General features: G+C 52.3%; 9 protein-coding genes across 9 annotated transcripts; 5 read left to right on the top strand and 4 right to left on the bottom strand.

Moving 5' to 3' along the window:
• Window positions 1–1,761: 1,761 nt before the first annotated feature.
• On the top strand, window positions 1,762–2,513 carry BU26DRAFT_239113 (uncharacterized protein). The gene is made up of 2 exons (XM_033820985.1): window positions 1,762–1,847; window positions 1,897–2,513. Exon 2 carries the CDS (start codon window positions 2,040–2,042, stop codon window positions 2,436–2,438), a length of 399 nt encoding a protein of 132 aa, XP_033675242.1. The 5' UTR covers window positions 1,762–1,847; window positions 1,897–2,039; the 3' UTR covers window positions 2,439–2,513.
• An 890-nt stretch (window positions 2,514–3,403) lies between these two features.
• BU26DRAFT_535990 (aromatic compound dioxygenase) lies at window positions 3,404–6,001 on the top strand (the record flags this gene model as incomplete). The annotated part of the gene is made up of 3 exons (XM_033831320.1): window positions 3,404–3,830; window positions 3,883–4,407; window positions 5,979–6,001. 3 exons carry the CDS (start codon window positions 3,404–3,406, stop codon window positions 5,999–6,001), a joined length of 975 nt encoding a protein of 324 aa, XP_033675243.1.
• A 96-nt stretch (window positions 6,002–6,097) lies between these two features.
• On the bottom strand, window positions 6,098–6,668 carry BU26DRAFT_410741 (uncharacterized protein; the record flags this gene model as incomplete). The annotated part of the gene is made up of 3 exons (XM_033822937.1): window positions 6,098–6,229; window positions 6,342–6,458; window positions 6,531–6,668. Coding segments are annotated over 3 exons (387 nt in total), but the record flags the coding sequence as incomplete, so codon positions are not given.
• Window positions 6,669–6,758: 90 nt separating this feature from the next.
• BU26DRAFT_498213 (uncharacterized protein) lies at window positions 6,759–8,095 on the bottom strand. The gene has a single exon (XM_033826330.1). The coding sequence runs from the start codon at window positions 7,917–7,919 to the stop codon at window positions 6,879–6,881; it is 1,041 nt and encodes a 346-aa protein (XP_033675245.1). The 5' UTR covers window positions 7,920–8,095; the 3' UTR covers window positions 6,759–6,878.
• Window positions 8,096–8,302: 207 nt separating this feature from the next.
• BU26DRAFT_239161 (uncharacterized protein) lies at window positions 8,303–9,260 on the top strand (the record flags this gene model as incomplete). Its single annotated transcript, XM_033820986.1, has 1 exon — window positions 8,303–9,260. A coding segment is annotated over one exon (558 nt), but the record flags the coding sequence as incomplete, so codon positions are not given.
• A 94-nt stretch (window positions 9,261–9,354) lies between these two features.
• Window positions 9,355–10,360, top strand: BU26DRAFT_526137 (uncharacterized protein). Its single transcript, XM_033830672.1, has 2 exons — window positions 9,355–9,672; window positions 9,719–10,360. The coding sequence occupies exons 1-2, from the start codon at window positions 9,608–9,610 to the stop codon at window positions 10,131–10,133; spliced, it is 480 nt and encodes a 159-aa protein (XP_033675247.1). The 5' UTR covers window positions 9,355–9,607; the 3' UTR covers window positions 10,134–10,360.
• Window positions 10,361–10,858: 498 nt separating this feature from the next.
• On the top strand, window positions 10,859–11,560 carry BU26DRAFT_239206 (uncharacterized protein). Its single transcript, XM_033820987.1, has 2 exons — window positions 10,859–11,033; window positions 11,087–11,560. Exon 2 carries the CDS (start codon window positions 11,168–11,170, stop codon window positions 11,525–11,527), a length of 360 nt encoding a protein of 119 aa, XP_033675248.1. The 5' UTR covers window positions 10,859–11,033; window positions 11,087–11,167; the 3' UTR covers window positions 11,528–11,560.
• BU26DRAFT_470928 (uncharacterized protein) lies at window positions 11,552–14,607 on the bottom strand. Its single transcript, XM_033825365.1, has 2 exons — window positions 14,063–14,607; window positions 11,552–14,015 (listed from the first exon to the last, which is right to left on the bottom strand). Exons 1-2 carry the CDS (start codon window positions 14,563–14,565, stop codon window positions 11,594–11,596), a joined length of 2,925 nt encoding a protein of 974 aa, XP_033675249.1. The 5' UTR covers window positions 14,566–14,607; the 3' UTR covers window positions 11,552–11,593.
• Window positions 14,608–15,832: 1,225 nt separating this feature from the next.
• Window positions 15,833–18,433, bottom strand: BU26DRAFT_239220 (pali-domain-containing protein). Its single transcript, XM_033820988.1, has 3 exons — window positions 18,150–18,433; window positions 16,790–18,065; window positions 15,833–16,725 (listed from the first exon to the last, which is right to left on the bottom strand). Exons 1-3 carry the CDS (start codon window positions 18,334–18,336, stop codon window positions 16,050–16,052), a joined length of 2,139 nt encoding a protein of 712 aa, XP_033675250.1. The 5' UTR covers window positions 18,337–18,433; the 3' UTR covers window positions 15,833–16,049.
• Between the last annotated feature and the right edge of the window lie 650 nt (window positions 18,434–19,083).

The following is a 19,083-nucleotide window of genomic DNA, read 5'->3' on the forward strand; positions in this document are numbered from 1 at the left end:
TTAAAGTACTTTAACTATATAATACTAACTTTATTTATTATCTAGCTACTTTTAGAGATAGCTATAACCTAGTTATATAGTAGCTAGCTACTTTTATACTATACTAAAAGATAGTTCTTATCTATAATAATAAGAAATAGTAGAACCTATATATTATCTACTACTCTTACTATTATAATTACTAAAATCTACTTATAATTATCTAGTTAAAAGCTTTTTAGTTATAATTATCTCTTAGAGCTAGTAACTACTATCTAAGATAATATTATTTCTATTATAAAGCTAGATTTATTAAAATTATACGTATCTTTATTAGTAATACTATACTTTGCCTTTATATTATCTACTAGATTAAACTACGCCTAAATAATTATAGAATCTTTTTACTTTACTTTCTAATAGTTATACTTATAATTAAGCTATATTTTAAGCTTAGAATAGTATATAATAAAGTTATTTAGCTAGTTTTTACCTATAACCTTTCTACTTTACTTAGTAAGTAGCTTATTAGCTATATCTTAAATAGTAGTAAGCTAAAAGGTAAATTCTTACGTATCTAGGTTAAGTATATAGTTAACTATTATCTACTCTTTATTCTTTATAAGTTTTACTAAATTAGATATTTTTTTATATTATAGTATTATTTTAGCGTATTATATTTATAGTAATAATAAGAGAATATAGTAGATTACTATAGTATATTACTTACTTTAAATTTAGCTAGTCTAGATAGCTTAAATTATAAGCTATATTCTAGCTTTTTAAGAAGATAACTTAGTATTAGTAGGTAGACTTATAGTAGTTAAGATAATTATTAGTAAGAGCTTAGTAAAAGTAACTAGCTTACTTATAAAGTATATTATAGATCTATATATATTTAAAATTATATAGAAAAATATTAAGATTTTACTTAGTTATTTAAGAAAAACTTATTAATTCTTAGACTTAGTATTTTTAAAGCTTTTACTTATATAAAGCTTTTACTTATAAAGTATATTATAGTTATTCTAGTCTAGAATTATTTATTTATAAAAGTAAGTCTATAAAAATATAGAATAAATAAGTAAAGTTAATATTTAATTATATTATTTATTATACTAGATCTAATATCTACTCTTTAGTATTAAGAGTTATATATAACTAGAAGTATATATTCTAGCTTAAGATACTATAAGTATTAAATCTAGAAATTATTAACTTACTAAATTATAGAGAAAAGAACTCTAGATACTAGATTAGATAGAAAGTAATATAAAGGTCTAAAACACGCTAGTAGAGATAATGTCTAGAACTCTTTAAAGGCTTTTATAGTATTCTAATACTCGAATGCTAGATTAGAAGCGCTATATGTAAGCGCTGTTTCTGTATTAGGTCTAAAGCAGAAGCGCAAGATATTAGCACACTAAAGAATTATTCGATTTGTTCACGTGAAGTTATCGGCAGGCCCTAGTTGGGTATAATCCAGGTTCGACGATAGTGGAAGCTGAAAGGGTCGCTGATATAGCAGGACCGACTAGATCTCCTGCCTTAGGGCAATCAGGCAGGCGGATACGCCAAGACCTTCTGCGATGATGAGATGTCCATCGCTGTCGTGGTGATGATTTTCGATCGATTGGAGAATGAATAGTGCCTCTGCGTGATGCATACACATCATTGTGTGAACAACGCTTTGGTAAGCTTCGGAGTCGAGTCCCGTGAGGGAGGGAGACGAAGATACATGATCTCATCCCAGTATCAGTGCCAAGCCGGGACTTCTGCGGCGTACCGGCTTACGAACTCAGTTTCACAGCTCACCACCAACTCCGACCGCAAACACCAGGAAAAGGAGAAACTGCGCAACGGCTAAGGTGTTCTTTCCTTCTCTTCTTTCAAGTTCTATTGCTAACGTTCCTAAAGAGAACAGACCCCCCCCCCACCCCTCAAAGATCGCCCCTTCGTCCTATCCGCACCTCCCCAGACCTCCTCGCACCTCGCACCTCGCACCTCGCATCTCGCACCTCCACAACTAAGAAGTCATACGAGTCATTCTAGATGGAAATATGCTTGTTGAACAGGCACGAGCGGACTCTGCCCTGCGTCCTGATATTCACTCTAAGAGGGATTTGACAACTCTTAGCGAAGTCACGGATTATGAGACATGCGAATTCCTCCGCTCCACCTTCACCTACGTCGATGAAGAGGATATCGCATGGTTCGGCCAGGTACCTGGAATACGAAAGTACGACTTGACAGTTGAGGATCTCAAACGAGAGCTGCGAAGAATCCCTGATGAGAAGATTTACCTGCTACACACGTGGATGTCTGTTGTGTCGGAAGCGGATCGAAAGAACCTCTTCATCAAACGCCCTGAAATATCCTGCGCTGACAACGAATACGAGGTCAAGCTCGTGCCGCGGATACTTTTCGAAGAAGTCGAGATCTTGGAATTCCTCAAATAACACCACCATCTAAATATTGTCAGATATCACGGCTGTACCGTCTGGCGCGGCCGTATTACCGGACTCGCCCTCGAAAGATACGGAGTCATCCGCGCTTTGCGGAGAGTCGAGGAAGAGATACTTTCAGGCGGACTCAGGTATCTTTTGCTTTAGGAGTGCAGGGGGTTGATGACTATAAACAGAACACAGGGATTCATATCAGGACTGCCAAACATCAGTTCACGTGGCATATATATTGCATTTCGTGATGGACTTCCTCTGAGGTGCGAGGGCACATGATCTTGGGACGGTTCTCTTTCTCTCGTTCTTTCTCCATCCGGCATGGTGGTATCTTGATGTAATTCTTTCACCTGTCGGATCGTCGCGTCTTAACCTGCGCGTGTCCTCTATCGGAGCTGACGCAGCCTCACAAGTCTACTTTCGAATTCCTTACGTTTGCGTTCCTTGCAGCGCTAACGAAAATCAATGCCCCTTCCGTCAATCTCTTCATTTACTAATGCCCCGAAGCCAGGGCCAAGAGTGACTGGCGCGCGGAAGACGCCTAATTAAGCACTGCGGGCCGTTTCAACCCCAACGCCTTACGCGTCCCACACCGACCAATCGACACCCAATGGCCCTTGAAACTTTCATCAGCGCAGCAAAACGACCGATTGTGATTGGACCGTGCCTGCGCAGTAAAGATGCTAGGCTAGGGATCTAGGGTCAAAAACACTAACACATGCATGCGGTGGTTATCTGCACTGCAGGAAACCCGACTGCGTGCTGAAGATAGTGTAGGCCGGCGAATGTCCGTGCCTCGAGAGTTACGCATATCCATACGTTTCTCTGCTTGGCAGGAGAGGACGATAATGAGGAAGGCCTTTCGAATGGGCTATAAGTAGGGGTGATGCTTTCCTATGTTTTCTTTCTTCTGCATATCCATCCGCTCGCGACCTTCGTCTCGTCACATCCGCCAGTCGTCCACCATGCATGCCCCATCCGCCATTCTCGCATTCGTGTTAGGGCTAGCTGCTACGGCTACAGCGCACCGGCAGCACCTCTCCGCCCGCGATCTCGCCTCCCATGCCGCCATCTCCAAGCGCTGCGCTGCCAAAGCCGGAGAGTTCACCCTCGCCCGTAAGAAGCGCTCCCTCGCAAAAAGATCCAGCATTATCCCGCGCGACACCAGCGTGAATATCACCATCGAATCTCCTCACTACAGCACCATTCAAAACGATACGTGCGTGCTGGTCCCGGATGTGACCGCCGGTCCATATGTCTGGCCGAGATCAGAGACACTCAGGCAGGATATGCGCGAGGGTCAGGCGGGCGTGCTGCTGTATTTGGATATCGGGGTGCTCGATGTGAATACATGTGAGCCGGTGCCGAATGTGTTGGTTGATATGTGGCACTGTAAGCCCACTCTCCTCCATTGCTGTGTTCGCAGAAGACTGATAGCAAACAGGCAACGCAACGGGAAGCTACTCCTCCTTCGACGCTCTCTCCCCAAACATCCCCTTCCAACAACTCCTCGAAATGCTGAACAAAACCATCGGCCCCAACCTCGACCTACACACCGGCGACAGCACCTTCCTGCGCGGCATGTGGCCCACCGACAGCAACGGCGTCATGGAAATGGCAACCATCTTCCCGGGCTTCTACGTCGAGCGTACAATCCACATCCACGTGCAAGCGCACACAGACTGGATGGTCCGGGGCAATGGCACTGTTGTCTCTTCCAATATCGTCTCGACGGGTCAGCTGTTCTTCGATGAGGCGCTGAGCGAGCAGGTTATGGCGCTCGAGCCGTATGCGAGTCATACGCAGATTGAGAGGACGACGAATGACGTGGATAGTATTTATGCGGGGGAGACGGTGACGGGATGGAGTCCCGTTGTGCAGGTTGAGGCGTTGGATGGAGTGGATGTGGCGAATGGTATGATGGGGTATATTACGTTGGGGGTCAATCTGACGGCGACGAGTAGTCAAGGTGGTAGTGGTGGAGCCGTACCTTCCGGAGCTATGCCTTCGGGTGCTGCGTCGTCTGGGGTTGCTTAAAAGAAGGATGTCACAACGAGAAGTGCGACATCAAACGCGAGCGGTTAGGCTATGTTAGCGGCGCCTTGTATATACCTTGTAGCATCTTCTCGCTGCTAGACACGAGATATAGCAAACTACAAACCAGCAGCCTCGTCTTGACCCATCTCCTACCAGAGCAAACGACCGTCCACAATGGCTACCGCCGATTGCATGATTGCAATGGCCATTCCCAGTCTTAACTAACCCTAAACCATATTTGGGAAGACTGCCTCCTGTCCCTGGTGTAGTGCGGCACGAGAACCGGGTACCATTTCTGTGCGTATCGATCGGAAGCTCGGTCGCGTGGGCTCGTCTAGAGAGTTTGACGTCTGTAGATCGAGTCCGGAGCAGGAGGAGGTGGTGGTGGTGGTGATGGTGGCTCGAGACGTCGTGGAACAGGGCAGTGACCTCGTCGCGAAGGCGAGCGAGCAGGTTGTTCGTTCGAATGTCCGGAGCGGGGGGAGGGATAAGGAGAGCGGAAAGCGGGCCTCCTGGAAGCTCAGAAAGAGTGTGAGAGTGAGAGACGGCGGCGGTGGTGGGTTCTATTTGTGGGCGGAGGGGGAGTTCAAAGAAGGCCCGAAACGCTCACCCAGCGCAGGTTCTCTGCGTCGGCGGAGGGTAGTGCGGCGCAGCGAGCACATCTTTTTGGGGTTTTTTTTGGGGGGGGGGGGGGGGGGGGGCCTCCGAAAGCGCGCGTCCAGAAGGTCAAGTCGCGGACCAGGGCGCCCCATGGAAGAGGGACTAGAGGCGGACGACGGAGGGGGAAATGAGGATTTGGGACGGCGGCGCATTCGGAGAGAAGGCAGCGTGGGTAGTAGCGATACAGGGAGGGAACGAGAAGGAGGTTACTGACGGAGTCAGCCCATATAACATAAGGATCTTTACGATACAGAACGGTTAGACTTCGAAGGTCGGGCAGGGAAGAACCGCTCGGCCAATGGTGGCTTGGCGAGCTGCACAAGCGCCAGCAGTAGAGACATAGGCATAGCTGTAAGTTGTGCTGCATCGCGAAGGTTGCTTAATAGCCGTCGCGCAGACTAATTGGGGATGCACAAGCTGTGCGCTCTAGTTAACTCAGCAGCAGCGCCATATATCCGCTTGGACGTATGATGTACCTGTGGCTGGTGCTGCGCCGAGGGCGGGCCCTCAACATCAAGCCAAAAGGAGTCCCCGCTCCCACCCCTTGGCCGGGCCTGATTTAGCTTCCATGGGTCCTGTTCCGATTCCCGCTGTGGAGCCTTTTTGCTCCCTAGATAGGACCCTGGCCCAGATCTGCGCACCTCCGTGGCGACCGCCGCCTCGCAATGACCACATTTAATCTCAGAAGCGAGAGGGTTCCAGAACGGATTCACTGCGGGAACTAAACGGGCCCCATGGCTAGCAGGGCACAGCCCAATGATCGACGTGTAAAGGATCAAAATCATGGCACCAATTCGGAAACTACGCAAGTACTGAAACGGGTCTCTACGAGGGACCCAATAGGGGCTAAATTAGATCATCGTTGAGCACTTCGCGATGCACGTCAATGAGTAGAGCATGCCATCACTGAGAAGCGCTACAGAGCAACCGCATACGCCGCAGACTGAAGATTATTTCGTGACATCGAGTAACTCCTCCCACCAGTTACGATACGTTGTATCAATCCACTGCTCCAACACACGCAGTCCCCATAGCACTCTATACGTTCCTAAGACGGACGATGTCTCGCCAAGAATGATGGAAGGAAATATGGTCTGTCAGCTGTTAGTGCTTGAGTAAGCCTCAGCGAACAGAGAAATAGAACTGATTGGGTATTCGAAGCCATGATTTGGCAATGGTGGAAATAAGAATGAGTCAAGAACTCACAACGCTTCTGTCGGCAAGCGGTGACGATGAGGGGCGCGCGAAGAGAACGGTCCACTGCGCCGACTGGACATAGAGGAGTGGGAACACCATTCTACGCAGCACGGCGTTACGGTCTAGCTCCTTTGACAGCACCTTGGGATTCTTCCGACGAGATGCTTTCGTAGGGACCGCTATGGAAGCTAGATAGACAGTCTCTGTAGTTATGCGTTCGAGTTGCGCAGCGACCCAAATCGCTAGCTGTACTCTTGCTTCTTCCTCTGGTCGGCTGATTGTCTTGGTTTCGATGCTGACTGCAATAGGCCGATGACGAAGTGTATATCGCATAGTCGACCATCTTCGACGACACAGCAAGGCCGGAAGAGTGCGCTGGTACGTATTGCGGATCGATCCTAGCTGTAGTGCTTGGAGGAGCTCAGCCGCTGCATAGCTATTCCAAAAAGGAGTAACGTACATATATCGAAACCCTGCTCGATCCTCTTTCTTCAGCGCTAGGCGCAATAATGTACCATGGACTGCGTTGTTCCACTTGCATGAACATTATGCAGGAGCTTCAGAGAGGTATTTCGCTATTCGCTCAAGCCCCTGCAAGTCGCCCTCTACGGTGTTCACCAATTTCTTATCCACCCAACCGTTCGTATACCCACCTCCAAAATCAACTAAATAAGCATCGTCAAGCACGTCAACAAGAACGTTATTCGGTTTCGCGTCTCCCCAAACGATCTGGTGCGCGTGAAGCTCGTGAATCGAATGTGTTATTTGCTGAACCCATTTTTCGCGTAGCGAGGTCTGATTCGGACCCCATCCAGGGCAGAGCAGTGTCTTGTTTTCGCAATCGATGTATAATAATAGAAAACCGGCTATTCTCGATGTTCCCTCGTCTTCAACCACGCCGAGGAGTCGAGAGGTACGCACGTCTTCTTTAAGTTCGGCGGCATGGATCTTGGCGTATGTAGATAGTTCTCGATGGGTCATGGAAATGTCACTTGGCTGTAACTTCTTAAAGAAGCAAACATCCTGTCCCTTAATGCACACTTTGCCAGGCCGTGTTGGCAGGGCCACCGCGTCATCGCTCAGCCGAATGTGGATATCACTTGGACGGTAAACGGGGAATATGGAGCCGTCGAGCTTTTTGGCGGGAGGGAGTAGAACACCAACAGGAGCGCGGTCTGCAGTGGCGTCGAGCGGAACTGGAACTAGCTCATCCCCAGCCAACTGTAGGGTGTACCTAACTTGTTTGGGAAACAGGCAGTCCTGGAGCGTGTACAGTCGTTTGCAATCCAACGGAAGTATTTCGCGGAACAGCGGTAGAAACGGTTTCGTCGCCCATTCGTAGAATTCTTCAAGAGGATCGACAAACTCAATGTCGTTAGGATTTTCTGGCAGAGGCAGAATGTACTCCGGATCCGAGTGTTCTACATGAAGCAAATACTCCTTTAGCAACCTTGGGTTGCCTTCGAAATTGGCGGTGAACAGGTCAATACGGAAGTGTATGTCGCTAACGAAGACGTTCAATTCAACATCGGTGTTGTGAATGCTGCTCCCCGTTGTCCCAATCTCGTACACTGGACGCTGAGCCATAGCCGGAGGTTGAGATAGGCCTTTGACTTGGGAGGTACCGTCGATTTGTGCAAGTTGGAATAGTCCGTTCGGATTATGGGGCTAGGGAAAAGAAACGAAGAAGGGATGGGACGAGCGCTTGTCGAGATTATGAGAGGCGTGTCGACGGTGGGGATTTAAGGGCGACACAGTTTGGATCACGTATGTGCGAGAGGATGCAGCTCAGGCGACCTTCGCGCGCGCTAAGATTCAGATTTGCGGCCGAGAGGCTGTCGTGTCGGCTAATTGGCTCTTCCAGGTGCTATTTTTGGCTTAGGTTCCTGTGGCGCAGCTTACCGGTCACGTGCCGGTATGACTTTTGTTGCACGAACCTAGCGCAGTCACAAACATTGTACACTGCTGCTTGCAGGCGCCAAAATCAAAACAACAGCCCCGCGTTCGCCCACACCACCGCCCACGGCATCACAGATCATACATCTCTCGTGCTGCTTCATCAATTCATCGTTCATGCACCTAAAGCACACGCGATCCGAAAACCTATACCCCGGCCGTACATCGTCCTGGAAGCGTCTTCGACTCCTGACCCCCGCCTCACGCCCGTTTCCGCCCGCTCCCTCCGCCGACTTCTCCCCTCGCCCTCAGGCGCCGAGTTCGTCTCAATTCGCTCTCACTCGCGAGAACCTGCGGATCACCCAAGCATTCCTCGACCCTATCAATGGCGACACGCAACTCACGAACATGCGCAAGTACATGCGCAACATCCTCGATTTTGCCGTAACGTCACGGCTAGACAAGATCAAAGCCGCAATTTCGATGCGGAAAGAGAAGTCAATGAAGGCTCTGCCGCCGCCGCTTACCCCGACAAGCCCGGCGAGTCCATGCCCGCCGGGCAAGAGACAGAGGGAGGAATGAACGAGCGAAGATGCTTATATCTCGACCGCTTTTCTCCCGGAGGCGCCTAGTGACGACGTGCTAGGACACTATGGGTATCTCACGCGTCGGGAAGGCGAGACCCATGATCCACCACTGAAGCCTTGTCAAAGAAACAGGACGACTGGCTCCATACTGTTGGGGTAGTGTACCGGGAGATCCGCCAACATTGGACGGGTTGACGTTGGGCTCCATTGCGACCGTTGGGATTTGCAGAGGTTCATTCGCATTGGAAGGGAGTCTACCATCCACCAAGCGCGCTGCACAGTGGCGCTTGGAAGCCGGAAGCTAATGCGCATAGTGAAGCTAGAGGTTCTTAGTCTTGGTTTCCTTTTTTTTTCTTTTTACAGACTTTGGTTACAGAGGTTGGCGATAGGCGGGCAACTTACTAGGTCTAAAGGACCGAAGAAGGGGTGTTCGATGATATGGGGGGGGGGGGGGGGTTCGATGATAAAGTACGTTAATAGACTTGTTGATATAATCTTCGCCCCATTTCCGCACGACGACCATGTCTTAATATTGTCGTAGAAGGGTCCTGCGACCGCAATGCTAGCGATTGAGCTATTCGGGGCGACGGCGCTGGGGGTCGCCAGCGGTCATGTCACTGGCGACTCAAATCCACCGAGCGCCAGCAACATAGATCCGCGGCGCTCGGCCAACAGTGTGGTGAATAAGGCAGACCCTCTTAGTCAGGCGGGCTGAAAAAACTTCGGTGACACCAAAAACCCCGCTCATCTCCCTTCGTCGACCACCCACCCTACCACCCTTCATCGAAGGATATGCCGACCAGCGCCGTCCAGAAACCAGCACGAGGAAGCGAGCCGGCTACCGAAATGCGTTCCCCGTAAGTGATGCAGCAACAGCTTCAACATGTGGCTAAGAATGCGCAGGAGAGAATGGGAAGACTGGATCCAGAGCGCTCTCGACTCTGGACACGGCCCTGACGGTTCCTACTTCGTCGATCATGAACGCGGCGAAGGGCAGAGCAGCCTCCACCTCATTCTCGTACACTATCGGCCGGCCCGTGGAACATCGAAGGTCATCATGCCCGTCGGTGTGATGTGCAAGCCCGTTACACTCGACTACGCCGCCGACACCGTGGCCCAATCGATTACGACGACGTATCGCCCGGAATCCTGGATGGGAAGGACGGTCTACTTTGCCGTGTGCGATCCGTTTAGTCAGCAGATCTCTTGCTACACCATCGACGAGCAAGACATGCTGGATCAGAAGCGAGACGTTCGTGTTGGCGAGGACACGGTGCTATGGGCTGCGGATCAGAACAGGCAACTGTACGGAGTCTAGAAGTCAACCGCAAGAGCTCCGCTGTCGCGTTCCTGATGGCATTCTTGCCGGGTTGGCTTGCATGGGCACAAAAACAAGGGCTAAGAGGTTGCAGCCGTACACAACAACATGCTTTGATGAGTATGGGCTGCGGTGAGGCGGCAAGGCTGGCAGTTCCGCGCTAGACGTTTTAGTTTAGCTGCGATCATCTACCTTCCTTTCTAAAATTAAACAGCATTCTGGTAACTTCGGCCTTCACTTATGCCTTAAATTGCTAGCGGCGTGACAAGTGATGTGATTGGAATCGGCGAGTGCGAGGACGTATTTAGTCTGGTGCTATCTGTTAACAGCAAGCCGTTGCGTCTTGCTTCCAGGTCCGGGCCAGGGTTGGTAGCGGGGGGCAGATGCGATCGTGGGTAGTCTTCAGTGGAGGAAGGAGGGGAACAGACAACAACAGGGTACTACGCCGTCTACGCCGTCTATTGATCAACCTTGGGTAAGGCAATAGTATAGCAATAACTACGAGGAACCGAACTATCTGGGGGATCCGCCGCTCTTAAATACATTCGGTTCCCGCGGGTGGATCAGGTGGATCCCTTGGATCTCTCCCCACGTGACTGATCCGCCCGGATCCTCACGATCCCAAGGATCCAATCACGTGATCCTGATCCACTAGCTTGGTCCCGTGACCTCGCTGCGTGCCCCAGTGCCTGCGCTGCCCTTTGACCCGCCCCGAAATTTCCGCACCGATGCCAATGTGCCTGAGCAATTCATTGCCTTCTGCTTGATCGCCCTATTCTTTGCTGTGGTCGCCCTATTCACCGGCCTTCTTGCGCCCTGCAGTCGTCTGGGCGGATACCTCTCGGCCCTAAACACGTCCGTGGCTTTGTTTTTCCAAACCATATCAGCAGCATCAACGACGTGAGTATTTGGCCCTCAATCATCTATCTTCTTGTGTACTAACGAGTGATAAGTGCGTGGTCTGTGCAGGGAAGAGATGCTTTTCGCAGCGCCGGCTATTCTGCGCGCTTGGGCGTCAAGCTGTATGCCTTCACATGGGCGGCTGTGGCTTGTTTCCTGATATCCACCGTCTTATTCTGCTGTGGCGGCGCCGTCGGTCGCGACTCGTCCCCCGTCCCCCGTGCGCCGTAAACGCTTCACTCGCTCCACCCGCAGTCGAGGAAGCTTTTTGGATACGGAGTCCCAACGGCGGGTCAAAGATGATTATTCCTAGACCGAACGCAGTCGACCCCACCCATTCTACTGTCACGAGGTATGGATCGTGGATGCTGAGGAATTGTGTATGCAGGGATATATACTCATGCATATTCGACTGTTTGGTCACCTTACTCGTTCACGTCGTCACTTTCTCGTTAGCTGTTAGTTCTGTAACCGGTAGAAACTTGCACCGATAGCTATACCCGATGTTGGCCCGATTGCTGAGATAAAGGTTTGAAATTGATACTACACGAAGCTACTCCCTACTCCATCACTTCGTCTTGTAACTCCGTGTCCCGAATCGAGTTTTCTTCCTCGCTATCCGGACCGACATTGTTGTTTTCGTAGGAGGCAGCATCATGACATGTGGGTATGATCGGGCTTGTCGGCGCGCTCGCTTCTTGGGAAGGAGCTTTGACGACAAGCATCTCGCTGTCACCGTACTTGTCTAAGTTGTCCGTGATAGAAAGACGCTGTCTTCGTTTGGGTAGTGGCGGTGGCGCGCCGGAGCGAGAAATACTCGCCATCGAGCTTGTACTCGATGATCTACGGCGAAGTGAGTGCTGTACTGTTGGCGTCGTCTCATTGCCTACAAAGTCTGCAATATCCGGAGGCGTTGTGGAAGATTGGCGATGACTAGGCAAGTCCTGGCGCGATGCTGGTAGTGTCCGTTTAACAGGGACTGGTTTTCGTCGAGTGAGCGTTGCAAAGGCGGAAGCGGTCGGTATATTCCAAGTGCTCCGCTTTTCCGCTTTAGAAGGTGGGGGAAGCGGTGTTCCAGGGGGTGGAAGCGGGTGACCTCTCCCAATAGGCCCAAGCCGGTGATTGACGCTAGCCGGCGAAGATGAGGAAACAGGATATCCAGACGGTAACTCAGTCTTGCTCTCGCCTTTCATATCGATAGGAGATGGTTCAGGGTGAGTGTCGCTTCGCGGACGGTGAGTTGAGTGTCTCTCGGTGTTGTGAGAAGGCGATTTTAATGTTTGCCGTGTGGTAAGCCATTTCTTAGCGGCTGCTGTAGCGGAATTCAACGAGTGATTGAACGTAGGCGACCGATTGCTTGATAAGTTTAATGAATCGAGGGGTAACGAGGTGGAAGAACCATGCATTGATCTCGATCCGTCACCATCAGAATCTGGAAAGCGATCATGACTTGACGGGCTACTTTGCGTTCCCAAAGAGCCGGTATCTGATGTATCTTCCAACCTTTGGCTTCGTCCCACTACTGTGGCCTGAGAGTATGTTGACGACACTTTACGAACGGGTATAGCGCTCTGCCGAGAGGGGAATTCTGCAGAGGAATCTGTAGGTGATGTTGGTGGCGACCGGGATATAGTGGTTTTCATGGCGGTTGCAGCATCATGCAGAATGCTTCGCCCTTCGATTCTGTTTGCTGAAGCATTTGCTGGGTTAATGTTGACTATCGGGCTGGCGGCGCTGGCGAAAGACGAAGAGCGTATAGCTCTTGGCTTCGTATTTGCGCCCAAATCCGTCGCAGTTGAGACGCCTAGACCTTCGAGGGGATCTAGACCAGATTGTGTAGCTCCGCGCAGGCCCAAAGAATCTACCACCCCCAAGGAAGCCATGCTCTTGCTCTCTTCATGATACAGAGCCGTAAGTCCTCCCGGATCTACATTTTCTTGTCTTAAGGCTTCGGGGTGATCTTTCTTCTCCATGCCGTCTAGACCAAAATTAAAGTCGCCTTCCTCAAACCCGTTCTTCCATATGCCTCCTCGGAAGTGTTGCAAAGATGAGTCGCTGAATGGGATGTCATCCCAATTAGGAAGTACGAGCGTCTCGCTAACAACTTCTCGAATCCGACTCTCAATAGCGCGTAGAATGATTCCGTATGTAATTTGTCGCGAACTTACAATAGGCTCGAGGGATAACTCCATTTTGGGTGCAGTTTCGAAGGTCACCCAAGCCCGATTGCTTGGAGGAGGCTTGATTCTCAGCAGGATATGACCCTCTAACCTTTTCAGGATAGTAGCAAGAACAAGGTTAACCTCCCGAGCTTTGAAGCGAGATCCAAGCTCGATGCGAGCAATAGCAGAAATTTCCAGACGGAAATTACCCTTGTAACTGATATCAGCCTCGATGGTAAGGTCCCCATCCACCGTGAGCTCCTTCAGCTTCGGGTTTGTGATGAAAGGTGGCAGACTTCCCATATCAATTTTTTGCACGTTGATACTGCTGATCAAAGCCGGTTTGGGTACACGGGCGATCTTTTTGGTGATTTTCGTCCAGACAAAGCGCTCAATTTCCGAGGTCTTATATAACGCAAGGAAGAGCCTTCCAATGAGCGCATTGACCCAACGGGTATGCAAGTTCTCTTCCGATGCGTGGAGCTGCTGAACGAGTCGGACAAGATCGTGTGTATTGAATTTGAGCGGAAAAGGTGGGTTTGGAGACGCATCTCCGTGACGCTCCTGAGTTCGTAGCATGGCGTGGTAGAAATCCTCCTTCTCGGAACAATTGTCCGAGAAGAGGTAAAATGGCTTCGGGTTCCCAGTACTGTCGAGTTGGGCTCGCTGGGTCAAACGGATGCAGTTGCGCTTGATCCAGAGTTCACCCTCAGGGATCGGCTCCCCACCAGCGTAGATGTCGACGTAGTAATGCGCAAGAGATATCACATGACGCACTTCTAGTTGCTCGGGGTCATCATAAAGCATGAGGTGTCCGAGCCTGATAGATATTAGCATGTCGCTGATCGAGGCGCAATACTGACATACCGTAACACAACGTAAAAGACATTTCGGGCCTTTTTGCTTTTCCCATTCGTAGCATCCATTGAAGGACCGAAAGTTTTGTTTCTGTCGAAGATGCTTCTGTACATCGACTGATATACGCTCGGACTCTCCGTTGCAACGACCGCTCCTGCAGGAGTAGTCCGTTCCGGTGGCTTTCCGTTCCACCCGCCCGGTACATACTCGCGGCAAACAGCGAAGAAGCCGGACGCCACGTCTGGAATGTGCTTTCGGCCTTTCAGTCCCTCTAGAAGAGTGCCTGCTATTCCGATTCCCAGACCATCTCTTTCCTTATCGTCTTCTCGATCCAAGCCATTCAGCCCTCCCTCCACCCCGCTCTGATCATGTGCATGTCTTTCCTCGCCTTGTCTGGCATGGGCTATATCGATAGTCCCCCAGACCCATAGAGTCCAGACCAAAAGCGGCAGAAACGTCACTCCACCTAGCAAGTAGGCGAGGAAGAGTGCCACGGGCCAGCAATCCCCCATCTTTCCCCCTCACACTCCTCCCACCCTTCCAATATCCCAGCCCACTCCCTCCCCAACCAATCGCCACCAACTAGTCGCGCCAGAGCCCCTCAACCAGCCTCCCTTCTCCCACACCCGTGTCCGTGTCCTTTCGCGCGCAACGAAACGTCCCGAACCACAGCGTGAGGTGGAGAGCGGCGGGGTGTGCGGAGGCAGCAGTTCGAGGCACGCGCGTAGAAGCCGCCGTGCGCGCGTGAGAGAGAGGAGGGAGGGAGAGAGAGAGAGAGCGAGGCGCCGTCGTGAATCGAGGAGAGGTGGTGGTGGTGGGAGTAGGAAACGCGGTCCTGGGCGCGGATGTGGTCGTTGAGCAGCTTGACTTGACTTGACTTGGCGGGGGGAGGACAAGGCTGGAGAGATGGCCGCGGTGAGGCGCCCCAATAAGCGGTGGTCCGAGCGTCACAAATGACCTCAAGCGCGCGCTTATCACAGTCGTCCACGCTCAGCGGGCATTCCTGCAGAGTAATACAAGTCAAGATTCATTCAGCGGCGGTCGTTCACAGGCATAGAGCCATAAGAGTTGGCGGAGAAACCATCCATTCAGTTCAGATCTTATGTATTCTTCCCAAACGACCCCATAGCTCCCGCCGGTAAACCGGACAATGTACAGTCCCATCCATGTGTATCGCTTTTGCCTCCCACTGCCTCAAAACCAGCTGAGCACGCGTATCTCTCTCAAACCCGCACCCGCCATACACGAGCTCCCGTCGAGCCCGCCGACAAAGGCGCGCAGCCCAACCCTTTGCGCGCGCCGAAGAGGTATACGCCGTGCTCCCTTGATAGAATGAAAGAAGAAAAAAGAGATATGACACGCGTTCGTAATTGTTACACTGAGAGCCCTGTGTCCAAGATGCTGACCTTGAAGGAGTAAAGGAAAAGGGAAATGAAAGAGGCGGCGAAGAATGAAATCATCGTCGAAACTCCTACGCAGCCGGCTACACAAGGAGTGTGAGCCCCGACATGCGGACTAGAAATTAAGTATATAGAATGCAGAAAGGTAGCTTCCCGTCCCATCAGTCGATTAGATTGGGGGGTGAAGAACTGGATGCCCTAAGGAAAGGTGCCCATCTCAAGGTCAGTCATTCCGTCCGAGAATCAAGATGGTAAAGGAAGCCCTCGGGTGGTCGTGAAGAGGTTACTTTTATACAAAGCCGAATGCAGTAGTCATAACATGGATCCATGCCGGGAGAGAGAAGCCCCCATTAGAGTAATCGAGGAAAGGTCGATATGTCGACATGTCGAATGATATTCGATTACCGGATATCGGATATCGGAACAACAGCGCCAGCTGAGAACAGAGAAGTTGTGAAGGGAAGCGTGGGTAGGGTAAAGACAGTCGCTACGAGCGATGACCAGACCGCAGCGTCGAAACGGAGAAACCAGTCCTCAGCTGGTTCAAAATAGATGATAGATCCCATGGGCATCGGTATGTCGCGCTAGGTCCAACACTATATGGCACTAGCGCCGGGGTATCGGCCTTGATTCCCCAAGCCCATGTTGTCCATTGCAGTGGCGGGTGGTGCGCCACGGCCACCACCACCTCGGCCTCTTCCTCGTCCCCGCCCAAGTTCAGCTCCCGGTATGGCGAAGTCGGGGTTCGCAGCGTTAGCCTCTAGAATCACGTCTTCTGGTCTCATCGGACGCCGTGGCCCGTACGGGCCATACGGTCCTGGCACAAGAGGGCCGGGCGGCGGTCGCCAGTTGGGATTTACGCCGCGTTGTGACACGGACGTAAAGTGAGACGCTTCTGATGCTGCCGGCGATCGAGACCCATCAGCCATGTCTTCGTACGAAGAGGTTCGTAATAGGTTTGGGTCGCTCGTGTTGAGGGAGGGATTGGAAACGTTGAGATTAGGATTGGGGCCGCCCGGCATTAACGAAGCTGGCATAGGTGGGTTGTTCACAGGCTCGGCGAACCTAGGGTCCACGTCCTCGTAGTAGTCCGAACTCCTGTCATTGTTGGGCATGCCGACCGTCGATAGTTGCGCAGGCAATTCGACGGGAGAGTCTTGGATCGGTGAGAGGCCACGGCTGTTGCTGCTGCTAGTGGTCGGCAGCGTCTGGTCTGACGGGTTATTTGGGTTCTGGTTCCAGTTTGCTCGCGCTGGAAGATATTGCTGCTCCCTATGACAATGTTAGCGACTGTATTTGCTTCAACGCGGGAATCTTCCCGGTTGGCTACACTCACTCGTGCTGCGAATATGCACTCGACGGGCTCATGGGCCCTGAGGGTCGGCGTTGTGGAGCTTGAGCTGGGAAACCACCCTGCTGCAGAGCGAGCATTCCTTGAACATCCCCGTCACTCTCTCTCAGACCATAATTCTGACCGTTCACCGGAGGAGTACCGGTCCGCGAATCCATCTCAATGGCTTGCCCGATCGGCATTGGAGGCTGCAATGGAGCAGGCGGCGACGTGCCTCGAGGGGCATACGGTGAGACTTCACGGCGCGGCGGCACACCTTGCACGTAGTAATCATTGTTGTATCCAGGTGGTGGGGCACCTCGACCCATGGGCCCGGGTCCTGGCATAAGACCTGGGCCAGGTCCAGGTCCAGGTCCAGCGCGCATCCCTCTTCCGTTCCCATTCCATCCTGGTGGTGGCGGGCCTCGCATACCTCCTCGTGGTGGGCCGTATCCGCCTCTTGGAGGACCGTAGCCACCTCTTGGTGGGTAACCTCGTCCACGCGCGTACGGTCCTCCTCTATTCGGCGGTGGGCCCATGCGCGCTGGGTTCTGCATCATATACGGGTCGTTTGGCATCGGCGGGATCGGGTTTCCGTACTGGTCAACCGGCTGGCGTCCGCGGCCTGAGGGACCTCGTGATGGGTTTGACCTGTCTGAGCCATCCCTCCCCCCGCTGCTGTTCGTCTTAAGCGAAGGATTCCGGGCGTTAAGTGGTATTGTGTCATCCTGCGCGTTCTGCTGTTGGAGCTCGAAGGTTGCGAACCGAGGCATCTTGTCTCCTCCGGACATCATCGTGTCGCTAGACATCGGAGGCGGTGATTCAGCCTTTGGTAAGGTCTCAGCCACCGCGGCAACAGCGTTACGGTTCGTGTAGTAATTCTCGCCGTTCATATCTGCGTTCTCTGCTATCCTCTTCTTCCTCGCTTTGCGACTGACCAGAGTCCGCCTCATAGCGCACGTTACCACTCCACTCGCGACAATGATAATGGTGGCTGCCAAAACAATCCATCCTCCCCATGCCATGTGCGGAACGAACAGCAGAATGTCGACGAGGAAGGCGAGTAGCGACACGAGGAGCGTCGGGAATGTGAGGATGAGGAGCGCGAGGAGGTAGCGCGGCGAGTGGGCCGGAGAGTGGAAGTGTGCGGCGACAGCGAGCGAGAAGCATATCAGCGTCATCAGGGCGGCCACCGGATGCACGATAAGGATGGAGGAGAGCGAATGTCGGGTCGCCGAGGGCAGGGAGAACTCGTCGTCGGGGGCATTGGCAAAGAGGCCATCTGCAATTGTCAGTCTGCGCATAGGCTATGCTGGGGGAGTCTTGCGATGCTGCGCGGAGGATGCGCCTCTCTCGCGGTACGCACCGGTGTCGTAGCCGATCATGGGCCCGTCGCAGCTGCCATTCTCGCAGTACCCAAAGACGCCAAAGTTCACGCCGCGGAAGGTAGCGAGCGGGATGGCCTTGATGATGGGCGTCGAGAGCGTGGAGAGGAGCAGCAGTACGAAGGCGACGAAGAATAGAATAGATAGGGGCGTGGCCGGCCGCAGCATGGTGGCAGCGAAGAATAGAGCGAGCCCGAGCAAAGATGCGGCCTCGCCAGACCGGCCTCCAGGACTCTGGGCGGTGTTGAGGGTGTGCGGGCGTGGAGCGCGGAGGCGGGCGTGGAGAATGCAAGCGGGCGGTGCGCTGGTGAGACAGGGTCGAACACGGTCTCTACGCGCGGCGCCTCGAAACGAGCGACGATTTCAGTGGGACCGGCAGCGCTTGCAGTGGGCATTGGGAAGGCGGCCGGGCGCGCGCAATGATGTTGAGCCACAAGCGAGCGAGCAGCTTCGGTGTTGGGTGTTGGGCAATCGCTGCGGGGGCTGTGGTGTTGTTGAAGGGCTGGCGAGAAAGCAGGAAAGACGGGACGGAACCATGCGCGGCCAATGACGCCCAGCGCCACCACGACGGTTCACAGTTGACCGAAGCCGGCTAGAAGACGCCGGCACGAGATAGACTAGACTACCTGCTGTTGGTGGAGAGACATGCAGCCCGCCGCATGGCCTCACGTCGCCGTACTGTAGCACTGCTCCCTCGCGCGCCGTCTCTCCTCCTCGCGTCTGGCGTAACTCTCTCTCACACGCACGGCTGCCACGCCGAAACGGCGCAAAGACGCTCATTCCCGCTGTCTCACGTTTGAGGCTGAGGCTAAACGAGCCATCATTGCCAAGCACCCAGGCACCCAGGCACCCAAGCACCCTTTCACGCTATGCCCAACAGGTGAACAGGTGTTGGGCATCGCGGCTCATCGCATT

The sequence above is a fragment of the Trematosphaeria pertusa genome, assembly GCF_010094035.1.
Source record: "Trematosphaeria pertusa strain CBS 122368 unplaced genomic scaffold BU26scaffold_34, whole genome shotgun sequence".
In the NCBI taxonomy this organism is placed as follows: Eukaryota; Fungi; Ascomycota; class Dothideomycetes; order Pleosporales; family Trematosphaeriaceae; genus Trematosphaeria; species Trematosphaeria pertusa.